The sequence below is a fragment of the Grampus griseus genome (assembly GCF_964374135.1).
Source record: "Grampus griseus genome assembly, chromosome: 2".
In the NCBI taxonomy this organism is placed as follows: domain Eukaryota; kingdom Metazoa; phylum Chordata; class Mammalia; order Artiodactyla; family Delphinidae; genus Grampus; species Grampus griseus.
Genome location: NC_139018.1, coordinates 161,323,879 through 161,341,918, shown reverse-complemented (window position 1 = coordinate 161,341,918; position 18,040 = coordinate 161,323,879). Strand labels below are relative to the sequence as shown.

At 35.9% G+C, this 18,040-nt stretch overlaps 1 protein-coding gene across 1 annotated transcript in view; it reads right to left on the bottom strand.

Annotated features, from left to right (window-relative positions):
• MALRD1 (MAM and LDL receptor class A domain containing 1) overlaps positions 1-18,040 on the bottom strand; it is a gene marked incomplete at both ends in the record, with an annotated part of 578,033 nt that overhangs the window by 381,459 nt on the left and 178,534 nt on the right. Inside the window, 2 exons of the mRNA XM_082648013.1 lie at positions 605-767; positions 3,258-3,434. Coding sequence (XP_082504139.1) covers positions 605-767; positions 3,258-3,434 — 340 coding nt within the window. The remainder of the gene's footprint in view (positions 1-604; positions 768-3,257; positions 3,435-18,040) is intronic.

The following is an 18,040-nucleotide window of genomic DNA, read 5'->3' as shown; positions in this document are numbered from 1 at the left end:
AAGGTTTGGAAAAGATTCTCTGTAATATAAATGGGGATTCTTTTGTTGTCTTCAGTAACATTTCCTTGAAATCAATAAAAGGAAAGAGGAAGAATGGGATCTTGTAGGAAGTGAGCACTCAATGTATTTGTGGACAACAAAACAGGGGAAAGGTATGAGTTATTAAACCTTGAAAGAAAAGACCAAAATAAATGATGATGAAGAGCAAAGACTGGAAGAAGAGGGAAAGGGGCAAGGTGTTGGCGAAGCAGCTGAAAAAGGAAGAAAAGGAGAAAAGAAATTTGGAGGGGAAGGAATGAATAGATAATTCTAAAACAACATATTAACAGTGCTTTTCGATGAGTGGTGATATTACAAATAATTTTTCTTTATTTACTCATGCTTTTCTCTGGTTTCTATGACTTTTATAAGAGCATTTAGTATTTTTTAATTAAAATTTTTTTTTTAATTTTGTAAGAAAGAGTACACTTAGCCCACTTATGCTCTCACTTAAACCTTCATCATTACAAGAGCATTAACTTAGGGTAAGGTGGTGTGGCAGGAATTTGGGAACTGCTTAACAAATAGTCCCTAACAGACATGTTCCAAATGCGTGTTCACTTACGTTGTATGATCCACCGATGGCCTGTGATTTTCCTCCCCATGATGAATACTGGTTCCATTACCAAGTCCCCACCTGAATGTGTTTGAATGTTGAATTAATTTTTCTGAGATTGGCTGGTACCATCTACACAGGCTTCCTTTTTCAAAGCTGCAAACTTCCATAGCTTGAATAGGATGGGACAGAGATAAGATGAGCTAATCACAATAAATGTATTAATAAATGGCGATTTCCATCTGCATCAGCACTTTCTTACTCTTGGGGTTTCTTTAAATTATAATCTAACTTTTAAGCATAACTGAAAGAATTAGGCGAATTGTTTACATAATCACTGGAAGAGTTTTAAAGAAATCTAGGTGTATTATATTCAAATATCTATATTAACTGAAATATGGAAATAAATGCACATACTGAAGATTCTGCTTTCATAAAGAAGTGAGATTTTAATTCGCTCTGAAAGCAGCAATTTAAGAATCGCCACTCTGTTCTGACACAACACTTACATTGCTTATATGACCTCCAAGTTCTGATAAGTCTGTTCTTTTTTCACAGTATTATCGCAAAGCTAAATCCCAAATTCCAAATTACTTAAATTCAAAGCTATAAGATTTACAACAGCTTTTAGATTGAACCTCTTTCCTTGAAAGTTTTCAATATTCTTGTAATGACTGTATTCTAATATCAAACAAAATTAAAAGTCCAGTGATTTTTTAAATATATAAGTTGTGTGTGAAAACAAATGTTTCTTTTTCTCTCCTTCTCTCTCTGATGTGTTCATGTGTCTGTCTGTCTTAAATCCTCTATTTCTTGAATAAAAGAAAAGATTCAACTCAATGAGGTCTTGTGTATACAATGGAAAGCCTGGTGTGTACTCCAGGTTTTAAATGGCATAAACGGTGACAGCATAGGCTACCACTACTATGGACTGTGGTACTTGGATTCATGATTTAACATAAAATTCACGATTTAACATAAAATTTGAGAAGGAAAACTCCATCAAAAAAAGTGATTTTAATCACGACATTCAGGTGTGTTATTTAATCTCTGATGTTAATATTGATCATATAATTATACTTATTTTGTGAAGAGATTTAGAATTCAATAGACTCCTGTTCATATTATTAAACAAGATTTTCAAAATTGTAGATTTTTTAAAACTTAGAGGACATAGAGTTTCAGGCAAGCTAAGATCTGCTGTACAACATTGTACCTACAGTCAACAATACTGTATTGTACACTTAAAAATTTATTAAGAGGGTAGATCTTATATTGTATTCTTATCACAATGAAAAAATTACAAAATATGACTGTAGATGACAAGCCGACTTATCACAATAGTTCATTTTACAAAGAGATGGCGAAGGCAAGACACAATTTGTTCAGAACTAAATGGTAATAATTCATGTTTAATCAAAATAAATAAATATTCCCATGATTTTAATAATTTAATAGTAGACATTCATTCAGGACATTTACAGAACTTATCAAAACTTCCCATCCAATCATAAATGGCATTACTAAAATTTCAAAGTTGAACTAAGAAGAAAGTCAGTATTTACTAAAGATGCTCACTAGGTGTAACTAATTAGATTTTGTGAAAACTTTTACAAAGTCGACTTATGTGTGATCAGAAGAGGATTTTAGTGTCTTCCCATGAGGGAGTCTGAAAACCACAGCATCATCCATTATATTACCTTACATCTGTGATGCACAGTACATCCTTCTGACCAACTCGAGTTAATTACTGTCCCATCTTATTCACAGAGTGAATTAGCTTTGATTTTATGAGGTTTTTTGGCCTGGATTAGTTTATTGTGTATTTGTATTTTTTAAGTTTTAGAATTCCTTGACGAGGCTGACATAAGATAAATTAGAATTTCACTATACGCTATATTATCTGTATGTTCTAAACCGTCAGTATTATCAAGACACTTGATCAATATTATGGTAAATTCACATACAACTTAATAAAGAGCAAGGAAGGGGAAAAAAATCACAAGTGTTTATTCCTTCTGATCCTGTGTTTTGCCCATTCAGACACAGATTAATTTTTCTCCTCTCAGTTTGTATCTTTGACTGAGAAGTTCACTTCTAAATTAAATAATTTGCCTTGATCCATTCAGGAGAAGCCATAGATTGGCAAGTGTCAATAAATGAAAACCATCTTTCAACAGTACCTAGCCGTTGAAGTGTCCACACGTATTAGGATTGGTTTTCTTATTAACTCTGCACATTTGACATAGTATTCATTTTATGTGTGCATTTTGACAATGGTAAAATTTGAGCAGATTCATCTAATTTGAGGGTATTATGCTTCTTCCCTAAACATTTCTATTTAGTGATTGTGACATGCAGAGACAAAAAGGGGGATGAATAAAAATGATAAATGATAGCTCTGGAATCAAGCTAAGTCCATGAAAACAAGTATTTTGAATTTAAATATTAATTTAAAGACACTTCTTGTTGGACATGATACAAGAATGTATGCTGATTCTTCTATCATTTTCTATACAAATAGTCCTTAGGTTAAGACACTGCTTTAAGCCAGGTTGAAATTTTCTAACTAGGACATTATGCCATGCTACTTGAGATAACACTAGTATTTTCTTATCAGTTTTATGGCTATATTTAATGCAAAATTTGGGAATTCACGTACCGCAGGATGATTCATCTGATTTGTCAGGGCAGTCATATCTAAAATCACATTTCTGGATATTTTCAACACATTGACCATCAGAGCTGCAAACAAATTCATTGTCGGTACAGTTGTGTGGAGGTAAGTTTACTGGAACTAAAGTTTCTGGTGGAGTTGGAAGGTTCACTGGCAAATTACCTTGAAATAATAGACAAGTATCATTTTGCAGATTTTTCCATTTCTTTAAAGATTTCACACAATAAACTTTATTAAGTATGCTTCACACTCAACATTATAAAGAATATTTGATAGTATTTGCTAATCTGCTGAACTTCTTTATGTAAGCATATAAGTTGGGGTTCATGGCTTTAGTAATGGCAAATAACTTTAGATATCTTTGATTATAAAAATAAGTGAAGGTGCAGATGGAGATTATTGAAAAGCTCTTCAGAGCTCACTGAACAAATGAGAGGCTCAAGAACAGGGCTTGGAAGATCAGCAGGAAAAAGTGAATCCCAGGTACTGGCGTTAGGAACCAGAGTCAAGGTCAGGTTAAACCTTCTAGTTCACTAGGTGAATAAACTTTGTTCTTCCACTGCTACAACGAACTTAACATCTCCTCTTTGTTTCAGATATCCCCACATAGCTGGGATTCAAGGTTGCAAGATAGACCCAAACCAAAAGTATTCACCCAGAAATATTTAAATAAGCTATAATTTCTGATATTACAGAGTTTAGAAGAAATTTATAGAAGTTGATTAATTTAGACAGTAAGCTATCCAATAAGCACTTATTAATAACATCTCTGTGTCATATACATGGTAGATGTAGTGGATTTAAAGCCAAACATGCTGTCACTGCCATAAAAGAGTTTACAGACTAGTGGATAAGGCAGTCAGGAAATTCTTTCATTACAGTTCCATGGGATAAGTTTAGGATAGAGATTTTAACATGATGGAGGCAAAAATGACACCTATCCCTTAACTCCTGTATTCACATCCTCAGACCATGGTATATGGTGGGTACACTATCATTGTGAAGTGAGTGAATACATATACAGATGGATAGAAGGATGAAGGAGGGATGGAAGGATGGTAGAAGGGATAGAAGGATGGATGGATGACAGAGTGAGTGAATGAATAGATGAACAAAGGTTAAGATTGTACAGTATATTAAGAGAACACAGGAAAATTCTGTCTCAGATGGGGAAGACTTCCTGGCATGGTGATGTTTAAACTAAGTTTTTAGTTTTCATTTTTTTTAAACTTTTTATTTTATATTGGAGTATAGTTGATTAACAATGTTGTATTATTTTCAGGTGTAAAGCAAAGTGATGCAGTTATACATATACACTTTTTAGTTTTAAAGGATGATTTGCTGCTGGGTAGATAAAGAAGGGTACAAGGTCTTTTGAGGCAAGGAGAAAAGACTCATGTGAAGACAGAGGAATGTATTTTCCTGTTGTTTTCTGGAATACTGTGAGAGTTTGACAAGAAGACTATCTTGGGATATGGTAAGAATGCATCTGATGGAGTCATCAGATACGGGACTAGAGAGGAGAGGGTTACCAGGTCACAGAGAGCTAAGTGGGACCAACCAGGATTTTGAAGTAAATATAAAAAGCTGTGGAGAAACACCAAGATATAAAATTTCCACTTCAAGAAATACTTATCAGGCATTAGCGTGGAGAATGATTTGCTGGTGGCTCTGACATGGGGAAGAGAGAACAGCTGAGCTTCCAGGCAACTAATAAACCAAAGCAGAGATGTTTTGCAGGGGACAGAAAAGACCTGAGCAATATTACACATCCAGTGTCTAGAGGACTGGGGATGTGGGTGCTTTGGGGAACTTGAGGAGAGTCCAATAAATAGTACTTTATTTCTTAGCTCAGGCTTTGAAGCAATTAAGAACTAAGACTGAAGCGTAGGGCAGCTAGTAGATCAAAATATCAACCTTTTTACAGATGAAGTCGATACTGGAAAAAAATAGCCTGTATCTGTAGGCAGGTAATCTTTCAGAGTGTGAAACACAGACTAAGTTATAACCTGTGCTGGAAATTTCTATACAGAAGCTGACCATTGTGAACTACAGCAAGGAAGAGCTGAACACATCTCAGGCTTCCTTCAACTAACTCTCTCCACAAAAAGAGGAAACTGAGAGACCAGGTATGCATGTGCAGGCTCTCCTTGCAAACTCAACAATCCATTGTTGCTTTTCCACAGTTTACATTAGCGTTCACTGTTAGTGTTTTACATTCTGTGGGTTTTAATAAATGTATAATGACAGGCTTCCACCATTAGCGTGTCATACAGAATAGTTTCACTACACTAAAAAACCTCTAGGCTCTGCTTTTCTGTCCGTCCCTGCCCCCAATCCCTGGCAAATATTGATCCTTTTACTGTCCCCACAGTGTTTTCCAGAATGTTATATAATTAGAATCATACAGTATGTAGGCTTTTCATGTTGGTTTCTTCCACTTATTAATATGTATTTAAGTTTACTCCAAGTATTTTCAATGGCTTAATAGTACGTTTCTTTCCAGCACTGAATAGTATTCATTGTCTGGATATTAATCCAGCACTGAATAGTATATCCATTGTCTGGATATACCACAGTTTATTAATCTCCTACTGAAGGACATCTTGGTTGACTGGGCATCTTTTCATATACTCATTTGATATCGATGTATCTGCTGTGGTGAGATGTCTGCTCAGATCTTTTGCCTGTTTCTTAATCTGTTGATTTTCTCACTGTTGAGCTTACAGTGTTCCTTGTATATGCTGGATAACTCCTTCATCAGATAGGTCTTCTCCCAGTCTGTGAACTGTCTTCTCCATCCCTTAAAAATGTCGTTCACAGAGAAGTTTTCAATTTTAATCAAGTATAATTTATCAATTATTTCTTTAAATGATTGTCTTTGGTGTAGTATCTAAAAAGTCATCACTATAACCAAAGTCATCTAGATTTTCTATGTTATCTTAGGAATTTTATAGTTTTGCATTTTAGATTTAGGTCTACAATCCACTCTGAGTTGACTTTTGCGAAGGATATAAAGTCTGTGTCTAGATTCTTTTTTTTTTTTTTTTTTCACATGGATGTCTAGTTCCAGCACCAGTTTTGGAAAAGACCATCTTTTTCCCATTGAATTGCCTTTACTCCTTTGTCAAAGATTAGTTGACTATATTTACATGGGTAGATTTCTGGCTCTCTATGCTCTTCCAATGACACAGTTCTCTGTTTTTCACCAATACCACACTGTCTCGATTACTGTAGCTTTATAATAAGTCTTGAAGTTGGGTAGTGTGAGTCCTCCAACTTCGTTCTCCTTCAATATTGTGTTGGATATTCTGGGTCTTTTGCCTCTCAATATACACTTCAGAATTAGTTTTTCTATATTCACAAAATAATTTGCTGGGATTTTGATTGAGATTACATTAACTCTATAGATCAAGTTAGGAAGAATTAACATCCTGAATATAGTGAGTCTTCATGCATGTTTTTGTATCCTTATCTCAAACATACATGTTCCATTTAAAACATACACTATTTTGTGTCTTAGAAAATTTTACATAAATAATATTCATATTTCTTTTGAATTTGCAATCTTGACTCCAAACATATTTTTCAGATTTATCTCTATTGTTACATAGAGAATCAATTCATTCATTTAACTGGTTAGGGTATTCAATTAAATGAATACCTGGAGTCAAATATTTATTGTACGAATATTCTGTAGCTGGTATATCTCTTCTCAAGCAGGACAGTAACAATATCTATAAAGTGTGCTACAACGGATGTCTTTGTACATTTCTCTTTGCAAACATATGCCAGAGTATTTCCAAGGCAAGGTACCTTGAAATGAAATTTCAAAGTTATAGGGTATGTAATCAGTCAACTTAAGTAGTTTTCAAAGGTGGTTTACCCATTTCCACCCAGAAACGTGTGCATTTCTCATATTCCAGCCAACACTTGGCATCATCAGATTTTTTTTAATGTTTGCCAGGGTAACAGGTCTGAAATAATAATTCCTTGATATTCTAACTTGTATTTCCCTAATTATTGAGACTTTTTTTAGGGGCCACACAAGTATCTTACTCTCGTTTTTGACTAACTATTCACATACCCTGCTCTTTTTCTCTACTAAATCCATTGTCTTTTTCTTATTAATTTACAGGTTTAAATTAATCCCATATTCTCCATACTAATCCTCAATCATTTGTCTAAGTGACAAATATGCTTTCCTAATCTAGTCTTGCCATTTTCTATGGTGTCTTTCAGAATAAAAAAACTCTAATTTTAATATATCAATCATTGCCTTTATGGTTTGTGCTTTAAAATTTCACTAAAAGTAATCTTCCCTATTCTAATATCATAAATATGTTTTCTATAATTTCCATGAAATTTTGATAGTTTTATTTTTCATATTTAGATCTTTCCTTCCTCTGGGCTCTACTGTTATCTATTATCTGTGATGAGAAACTAAATACAATTTTTTTTCACATGAATGGCCACTTTTTGATCTATTAGTCTATTGGTGCAACTCAAACTTCTCTCATTTATCATTTTATATTTTATTATGAAATATATTATACATATATAAGAATGAACATAAAATATATGCCTGGTTTAAAGAAGAAGAAGAATAGCCATATATTTACCTTCCAGTTTATGGAAATGAAATTCACAAACAGTTTTGAACCCTCCAGTGTTTCCCCGCTGACTCCATCCCCTCATTGGCATCTCTCCTGGTTCACAGTACACTGAAATTTGTGTTTTATTTCTTTGCTTTAATTTGTGTCTACATTTTCCTCATTTGCATATATACCAAATAACGTCTTACAGTGCTTACTTATTAGCTTATGTGACTAAATAACTTATTGTGAAATTCTTAGAATAGTGACCATATACATGGAGCACCATGTAGGTCCTTTTTAAATAAATAAAATGTTGTTTAGATTCAAACTTTAGATGAATGGACTCCATTCTCTATATAATCTGCAACTTGATTTTTTTCTGAACATTGTACATTCATCCATCCAAACTAATGTGTGTTCTTGCAGTTTAGCTGTGTTGACTGCTGTATAATGTTTCACTATATGAATATGTAACATATGTTACATAGCCATTCTACCATCGGTGGTTTTTGAGTTGACTCTGAGGTTTTGTTTCTTTGTACATTTCTCCTGAGGTACCTACATGTGGAATCGCTTGGTCACAGAGGATGCACATCTAAATTTACTAGATAATGCCAAACTGCTTTCGAAAGTAATTTTATCAATTTCTATACTTCTCAGTAGTGTATAAACATTCTGGTCATACCACATGCTCATTATCCACTGGTATATCTAGAATTACCCACATTTTTTTTTTTTTTTTTTTTGCCGTTTTCTTTGCTGTCTCTTCCCTTTTGCATCTCAGCGCTTGTTGAGCTCATTCTGTCTCCTTTAAATGTTCACATTTACATAGTTCATTTGGTAGGAGTCTGGTGCAGTGAAATCATTTTTTGTTTGTTTTTGGATGTCATGCTCTGAGTGCCTATTTTCACCCTCATTCCTGAAAGAATTTTGCTTTGCTCTAGACTGTTATTTTTTCTCAGAACTTTGAAAATAATTTCAACTGTCTTCCTACTTCCATTCTTGCTATTGTGAAGTCATCTATTAATCTGATTGCAGTTCTCTTTTAACTGTATTTTAATCTCTGGCTATTTTTACCATAATCTTCCCTTTCATTTATTTTTTTCTAATTCATTTCCATAAGCCTAGACCTGGATTTATTCTAATATTTTGTATGAGGTTGAATAGGCTTCTTAAATCTTATGTTAATTCTTAGCCATTATATCTTTGAAAATTGCTTCTCCTCCATTTTCTTTATTCTCTCTCTGGAACTCCATTAGCTTTTATGATCTATCCTTCAAGTAAATCTATCCCTTCCATTTTCCTTTTCTCTCTCTCTCTGCTGCTCCCTGAAATTTCCTCATAGTTATTCTCCAGAAGACTAATCACATTATTGATTCAGCTATTTAATTCATCCGCTGGGATTTTTATTTCATTGATTTTATTTCTCACTTCATGATGGCCAATTTGCTACTTCTTTCAAAATTTTCTGGTTTTTTTCTTTTTTTGGACAACATCATGCTATTTTCTTATGTCTTAGAGTCCTTTAATATTTTAAATTATTTATTAGTTTTCTATTTTTTGCATAACAAATTTCCACAAACCTTAGAATTTTAAACTAATAAACACTTATTATCTCACACAACTTATGTAAGTCTGAAACACAGAAGAGGCTTAGCTTGGTGGGTTCTAATTCAGGGTCTCATAAGATTACTGTCAAGATGTCAGCCAAGGCTGCAGTCATCTGAAGGCTTGACTGGGGATGGAAGACCTGCTTTCCAAGGGGGCTCATGCCTGGGAAGTTAGGCTACTGTTGGCAGGAGGTCTCAGTTCCTGGGCTTTCTCCAAAGGGCTGCTTGTGTATCCTTCAGACATGGTGTCTGACTTCCCCCAGAGTGAGTGACCCAAAGGAAGACAGCAGAAGCCTAGCTTTGGAAATCACACCCAGTCACTGCCACATGGGTCATTAGTTACCCAGGTCAGTCCTACTCATTACGGGAGGTGCCTGGTCCACAGATCATGAATACCAAGAGGTGGGGATTACTGGGGGCTATTTTGGAGGTTGGCAACCATAATTTTTTGTGCTTGATTTTTATGTGAGAATCCTTTATCATCTAGTTTGTAGAAGAGTCCTTCTAGATTAACTTTGAGTTGTTTCTAGATTAACTAGTTGTTAATTAGTTGTTAATCTAGTTGTTTCTAGATTAACTTTGAGTTGAACCCCACTGGTACCTCCACCCAGGGATGATATACCCCTTTTGGCCCTCCTCTCCCCTTTTCCTGCCTCTCATCCATCCTATATTCTCTTTACTCCCTAACTCTGGCAATCACATTATGCTTTATGTTCTATTTTTCTATTTCTCTCATGTGGGCATTTCTCTTTTGTAACCTCAGCTTAACATTTAAAAAAATGCATGTTACATTTGACATTTCTAGGTATATGTAGTGTTACAGTTTTCAGATCATCTGGTCTGCCACATTATTAAAATCAGTAGTCTTAACTGCATCTTTAGGCCTGGTTTCAATTTATACTAGGAAACAGTCCCTCACTTAAGAAGAAATCATACACATGCGTGGCTATCTTAGAAAAAGGAGGTAGATGAGTCTATATTCAGGAAAAATAGAGACAACTCATTTTCTATCTCAGAAATGATCCAGGTAAAATGACCTGGATCCCAGGTAGGTAAAAATATCACTACTCTAAAAAAGAAATAGGAAAACCTTAAAATTCTTTGTCCTTTCCTCATTACTCTTTGTTATTCTACCAGAATTAGTGAATCTTAAAAGATAAGTGTAATATGTTTGTATCTGAGAGCACCAAAAGAATTATTGGAAGAAAGTGTTTCTTACTCCAAAGTCCAATTCTGGAAATGGTGGTATAACTGGAAAGATGGAGTTGCCACTGATTCCTTGGGATCTGCCATGTAGAAGTAAAACAGAGCCCAGACACATGGTTAGACCAAGACATCATGTGGAGCCTGAGGCATGGCAAGGACTGCAAGCCTCCTGACACATCTCTGACCCTCACAGATGGTTTATACTTTCATGTAAGGAACACGAAGTCAGTTTGTTTTACTTTGCTATGACTCAGAGCAGTATTTCTTATTAAAAAATCCTGCTCTTAACTCAGGTGAGAGGCCCGCGTACCGCAAAAAAATATACATATATATATAAATTGTGAACAACCTTAATAGTAAAACATACCTAGAACAAGAAGCCCATCTTAGTCAGTCTGGGCTGCCATAATAGAATCCCACAGACTGAGGGGCTTAGACAACAATTTATTTCTCACAGTTCTAGAGGCTGAAAGTCCAATATCAGGGTACCAACGTGGCTGGGTTCTGAGGGCTCTATTCCAGGTTATGTCCTTACGTGGCCTCCCTTGGTATATGCATGCAGAGAGAAAGAGATCTCACATCTTTTCCTCTTCTTATAAAAGCACTAATCCCATCATGAGGGCATCAACTTCAACAACCCAAATTACCTTCCAAAGGCCCCACCTCCAAATACCATCACATTGGGGGTTAAGGTTTCAACATATGAATATTGGAACATTCACTCCATAGCAAAACTTGTGATTTTTTTTAAACCTATGATTGTTTAGAAATGCTGAAGTTGGTAGCAATGGTAGAGTTAATGCTCTTAAAATAAAAAAAACACTAAAAGCTTTGCAGATGAGACAAAATTGAAAGGTGAAATGCAAATAACTGAACACCAAGAAGCACAGATTAGTCTGGTTTGATCTGATTTTCTTCCACATCCCTAAGCCAAAGGGAAACCAACTCACCTGCACAGCTGTCACCCTAGATGACTCAGGCTCCAGATGGACTCAATGTTCTAATTCCTTGCTCTGTGAATTCCTTGTAACAAATATGATATACTTCATGCTACCCTAGTATAATCTTTCCGGTAAAAATAGATTTTCCAACTTCTTTTATACTAGACTTCCCTCCCGACAGCTATTCCCACACTGGTAATTAAACAAGTAAAAATTTTAACATCCTAAGCCCTTGATAAATTATTGCCAGCTTTAGACATATCACAACTGTGTGAATTACTTGACTAATATGCATGGTTGTTCTTTATCTCCAAGTAACAATGCGTATGTTTTTCTTGTGACTTCTGATGTTAAGAAATACATTTAATTTAAAAATCTAAAAGTCTACTTGAGGTTTAAACATAATCAATCTTCAGAAAAATTAAAAATTTGAAATATCTACAGCACCAGAAGAAAAGCGTTTCCTATTGTTCCTATTGCACTTAACATAATAACCTGGGGTTATAACCACAAGCTGAAACGACTATATTTAGCATAATCATACTAAAGTGTCTGTGCTAGGTCTACTTCCTAGGATAGTAGGTTTTACTGAAACATAGCTACTCTTTGGATATGATTTATTAACAATTGTGACACAGCTCTTTGCCTCATATGATGCACTGTCTCTTTTTTTTTTCTTTCTCCAGTAGCAAATCAGCTCTTTTTTGAAATATTTTTGCTCTACCACATGGATTCAATAAAATTTTCCAGGTAGCACAAGATATTTTCCATATTTAAAGACATTCTACTATCTTTGAAAGTGACTAAAAATAAACTTAACTAGCAGTTGGACAATTTTCAAGCTAAAATTTAAGTATTTCAACAGCCTTCTCCACTTTTGGTATTTAGCATTTCCTTCAATTAAAAGATGACAAAATTTTAAAGTTTTAAATTTAAAATAGGTTAAACCAGTTATTTGTCGAATTTTATTTTCTAGAAACTTATTGGGTTGGCCAATAAGTTCATTTGGGTTTTTCATAAGATCTTATAAATAAAATACTAAGTTGCATGGACCATAGGCTTTGGGCAAAATTTTTCCCTAGGTATATGCTCAATCACTTTACGACACTACACCAAAGACAATAAAACCAGAATATTTTAGATTACAATCACTGAGTCTCAAATTTCTTCATTTTTGCCTTGAAGTGTTTTACTGAACTGCAAATATTTCCAACATTTTTAAAATTTTCTTCAGAGGCTATATTTCCTTCTGAAAAATATGGATAAAAGAGGACCTCAAAGCAAAATGCTTTCATTTAATTTACTATCCTGATAAAAATGTAATGGATACACCAAAGCTTAGTATTAGAAGGTAAAAAGCTGCAGGTGGGGCTTCCCTGGTGGCGCAGTGGTTGAGAGTCTGCCTGCTGATGCAGAGGACGCGGGTTCGTGCCCCGGTCCGGGAAGATCCCACATGCTGCGGAGCGGCTGGGCCCGTGAGTCATGGCTGCTGAGCCTGCGTGTCCAGAGTCTGTGCTCCGCAACGGGAGAGGCCACAGCAGTGAGAGGCCCGTGTACCGCAAAAAAAAAAAAAAAACCCAAAAAACTTGCAGATGATATCTGAAAAATGAACACAAAAGAACTCACACATTTTGCCACTGAAACAAACATCACTCTTTGCAGAAAGAAGGGAGACTTGATCAAGCACAAATAAAGCTGGTGAGATATTGAGGTGAAGGAGGAGGGATGTCAAAAATTCAATCAACTCAGCCAGTTTAGCAATAACAACAACAAAAACCATTCAGTGGGTAGGGGAGGAACATCATAAAAATTGTTAAGCATTCTCTAAAGAGTTACCATACTTTCTCAATTTTAAGGTATCATCAGTTGCAAGATATGTCACTGACTTAGTAACAACTTTCCTGGGAAAAGAAAAACACTAATTCCTTGGACAGTGATACTCATTCTAATAATTAGTAGTTCTAGTAACTAATAAATCTAATACACATGCTGAATTCTGAAATTTTAACTTTGATGAAAAGTGCGTAGGTATTTTTTTTCAGTTTGCAAACAGTGTGTTGTGATGCTATGTCGTCACAGATTTATTTTTCCAAATAACCCAGCTATCTCACCAATAATCTTGGACACAAGAAAGAAAACTCCTGTTGCATGTATTCTGCTAAAAGACACACACTCCTTGCTTTTCTGATGGAAGATGGAAGGAATAATGCAAAACAGATACTTCCTTTGGGATAATATTTTAAAATCTGAATGTCTGGCAACAGTTCTTCCTAAATCTACTCTGAAGGTCTAATTCAAGGTGAAGGGAAAGCTATTTAACTTTGCCATTATTCCACATCATTATCTACTCTGGGAACAGACAACATCATCACACACCGATGCAAAGAATCATAGGATTCTATTGCATGGTTAAGATTGTCTACTTTCCCTAGAAATGTAATTAATCTTGCATAAACAGCTGTTTCTCTATTTTCCTCCTGAATTAGATTTAAAATGATAATCTACATCATCGAAGTATTGAAACAAAGGAGATACGATCCATTATTGAGAAGGGATTTGAAAATTGTTGGAAACAACTAGAAGTTAGAAAATGAGAGACAACCTAACCTAGAGGAACAAGTAATGATGGTCTAGGACAAAGTAAAAAGAAACTAAGTTTATGGCATAAAAACTATTGAGGAAAATTAATAAAAGTTTGCAGTTAAGAAGCTCAGTCATTCGAGTCAACAGCGTTTTGAACCAAGGTCATGGCAGAGGTAATGGAAAAAGTAGAACAGATGTGAGAAATATTTTGGAGTTTAAGGGGAAACTTAAAAGTTTAAGGGGAAAGCCAAAGACGACTATAGTATTTCAATCCTGGGTTGCTCGAGGATACTGAGGTCATCAAAAGGAACAAGGGAGACGTAGGGGAAAGAGAAGTTGATTTTGAGGAAATAGGTAAAAATGAAATAATCTCCTCCTTTTTGGTCACTTTTAGTATAAAATAAAATTACAGGTTACAAATCTGCTCTTTGGACATGAGGTCAATAGTTTGTGTTTTTTTTAGTTTTTTATTTGTTTTGTTTTGTTAATCAAGGAGGAAACATGCTGTGGATAATGTTCATATTGAAAGCAAATCAATGTCTGTAAGTGAACCTACGCGGACTGATCCCACCTCAGCTAACATGATGTCATGACAAAACACTGACTGATAATCAAGAGCAATATTTCTATTAAAAATCTAATTTTTATTTTCGTTTTCATCTTACGGTAAGATCACATCAGCTTCCTTTATGAAACCTATGGCTTCAGCAGGCTTTGTGGTTTCTGTCCAGAGTTTCTTTTGCTATGAAGCCAACATGAAAACCACGCAGTTCAGTCTTTAAAATTCCATATTTTTCTTCCAAAACTTAAAGCAGAAAATTGAGACTAACAGTGTGTAACTGATATTTCACATCTCTGCCCTTGTTTCTGGCAGCTCTCTTCCCTCTACCTTGGAAACATCAGCCCCAGAATGCATGTAGCAGGATAATTAAAGCAGCAACAGTAGCAACAATGACTTGTGTTCCCTTTCTGTATTCTTTTTTGTTCCCCTCTGCCACTGGGGTCACAGCCATTCTCCCTAAGCAAAGACTGGGAGGCGATTTGGCCCTGAAATCAGACCCCTTAGGTGAAAAATCTCATTCCTACCCTCAATTGTGCATTCTTACCCAGGTCACCGATGCCCTTTAAGTTTAGTTTTTCACACCCATAAAATGGAAATTGCTTTCTCTTCCTTGGGTGGTTAATGTATTTGATGAACAATATAATAACAGTGATAAACATTATGATCCAAAGAAGCAGACATTGTACTCTGCCACTTTATAGCTAGAGAGCCTTGGCCTGGTTAGCTCCTTCTCAGTTTGCTCCATAAACTTGGGATAACAAAGGCATCCACCCTATTCAACATTCAAGATCTCTTCACCTGTGATGGATCAGGCACTATTTTGTACTCTTAAAAGAAAACAGGATTATGTGAGATGATACACAGAGTGATATATGGTATTAATGTAACCATTTATCAGCTCCCTCCCTTCTAAGGACTTTCTGTATTCTCGGCCCCTGCCAAGTTCCCTGTCTGTGGCAAATACTTCCCTGAGCCATTGTCGGGCTTGGTCACTTGACTTGCTCTGACCAATGGAAATGAAGACACATGATGCCCTAATAAAAGCTTTAAGTATGCTTTCTTTTTCCAACCCTCTGACTTAAAAAGAGAATGTGTCAGACAGGGACTTGGTCCATCAGCCTGGGTCGCATATAGACAGGACCCACAGAACAGAGATACATAATTGAACTACACAGAATTATACAGAGCTATGAACAAGAATTACATGCTGCCATGCTTCTACGCCAAACCACACGCTTAAGAGTAAGAAATAAATGCTTGTGATTGTAAGCCACTGAGATTTGGCTGTCTGCAGAAGCTGACATACAACATAGTGTCTTACATATAGAAGTAATTAACATTTTAACAATAATAATAAATTAAAATATATAAACACTTAAAAAGATATAAACATCTCTCCACCTATCCACCCACCTATCCAACAGATGTTTATCGAGTATTACTATGTGTCAGATACTGTTTATGCTACTGAAGGTATGGCAGTGATCAGATAAAATCCCTGCTCTCATGCCACTAACGTTATTATGGCGGAAATAAAATTTGACTATAAGGGGATGCGTGTTGTGGAGAAAACACAGGGGAAGGAGACAGAAAATGTCAGGTAAGGAGATAAGAAGAGATGTGTGTGTGTGTGTGTGTGTGTGTGAAAGAGAGAGAGAAAGAGAGAGAGAGAGAGAGAGAGAGAGAGAGAGAGAGAGAGAGAGGGAGAGAGAGAGAGAGATTGAGAGAAGGTTTCACTAGAGAAATTTTCCAACAGAGATCAGAAAGAAGTAAGGGGGTGAAGGGGATATCTGAGGGAAGTACATTCCAGGAAGAGAGAATAGCAGGTATAAAAGCCCTGAGGCATGAATGGGTTGGAGTGCTCAAGGACCAGCCAAGAGGTCTTGTAGTTGAGAGACATCAATTAGAGGCACATTGGCAGAAAGTAAAGTCAGAGCCGTATGAGAGGGCCGGTCATTTATTCCTTGGAAGTTATTGGAAGAAGTTTGGCTTTTGTTCTGAATGAGATGGGATGTCATAGGAAGACTCATGATAGGGTAACATGAGCTTATGTAAGTTTGAAAAGGATCATTCTGGCTGCTGTTTTGAGAAGAGATTATGTGGTTCAAGGGTAGAAGCAGACAGATCATTGACAAAGCAACCACAATAATCTGTATAGAGACGACAGTGGCTTGGACCAAGGGGAGAGTATCAAGAGCAACGAGAAGCAGTAGACTCCGGATATATGTGAAGGTAGTGGCTCATCAGATTTGTTGATGACGAAGAAGCAACTGGAGATAAACTATCATTTACTGAGACAGGGAGGCGTGCAAGAATGATCGGATTGAGGGAGCAATGGGTCATCAAGAATTTACTTTTAGACACTGAGGGATAAAGGTAAACTTGTTGAATTCTGATTTCCTTCTGCTGGCTTTCCAGAGAAGCATTTGGCTTTCTGCAGAGTTTCACAGAAACCACTGCACAGAGAATGGTAATTAATCCTGCCAGAATGATGAGGTGGAGAATCAGAGGTATGACATTAGCTACAGCAGAAAGAACTGGAATCCAGCCCTCTGATTATGTCTGGGGAGAGGCTGGTACTCCTCTGACCAATAACGCTACACTGTGATGGACCAGGGCTGCAGGTTAAGTTTTCAGCACTTGAAAGTGCTCTCCACATGGATTATTGTGATTGATTTTTAAATTATCCAGCCTCTGATCACTCTAGGAAGGAGACTGTGCTTTCTCTTGTCATGCAATTAAAGAGTCTACAACCTCAGTCCCAGGAGTTTGAATTTCAGCCCTTTTAGATCATTATGCACTGCCTAGAATGAGTTTCCCCTGGGGTGTGTTTGTTTTAGGTTATTTTCCCTAGTTATCTTTGAGATGCCTAGTACATCTAAGTTTGGATGTTGAGTAGGTGGTTAGTATCTAAGTCAGGAGTTCAGGTGAAAGGTTGAGGATGGAGATATAAATCTGGAAGATATGTATTAGATTTTTAATGGAAAGAAGTCCATAACTTGGAAGGGAAATGGCTGGCAACAATCCTTAGGAATATTTAAAGTGCAGCCCGAGAGTAAAACATCACTGAAGGTACCTGAGAGGTTATTAAAGTCTCCAAAACAATGTGATTATAAGGCAACCAATTCTGTTCTTATAACCCCCCAAATATGATGGAATTACAGTTTAACTTCAGACACAATTTCCTAAAATTTTGCATATGATAAGACACAAACACAACTGATTCAAACCTCTTTACTATGTTTGCAAAGATTTTAGACTAATTACT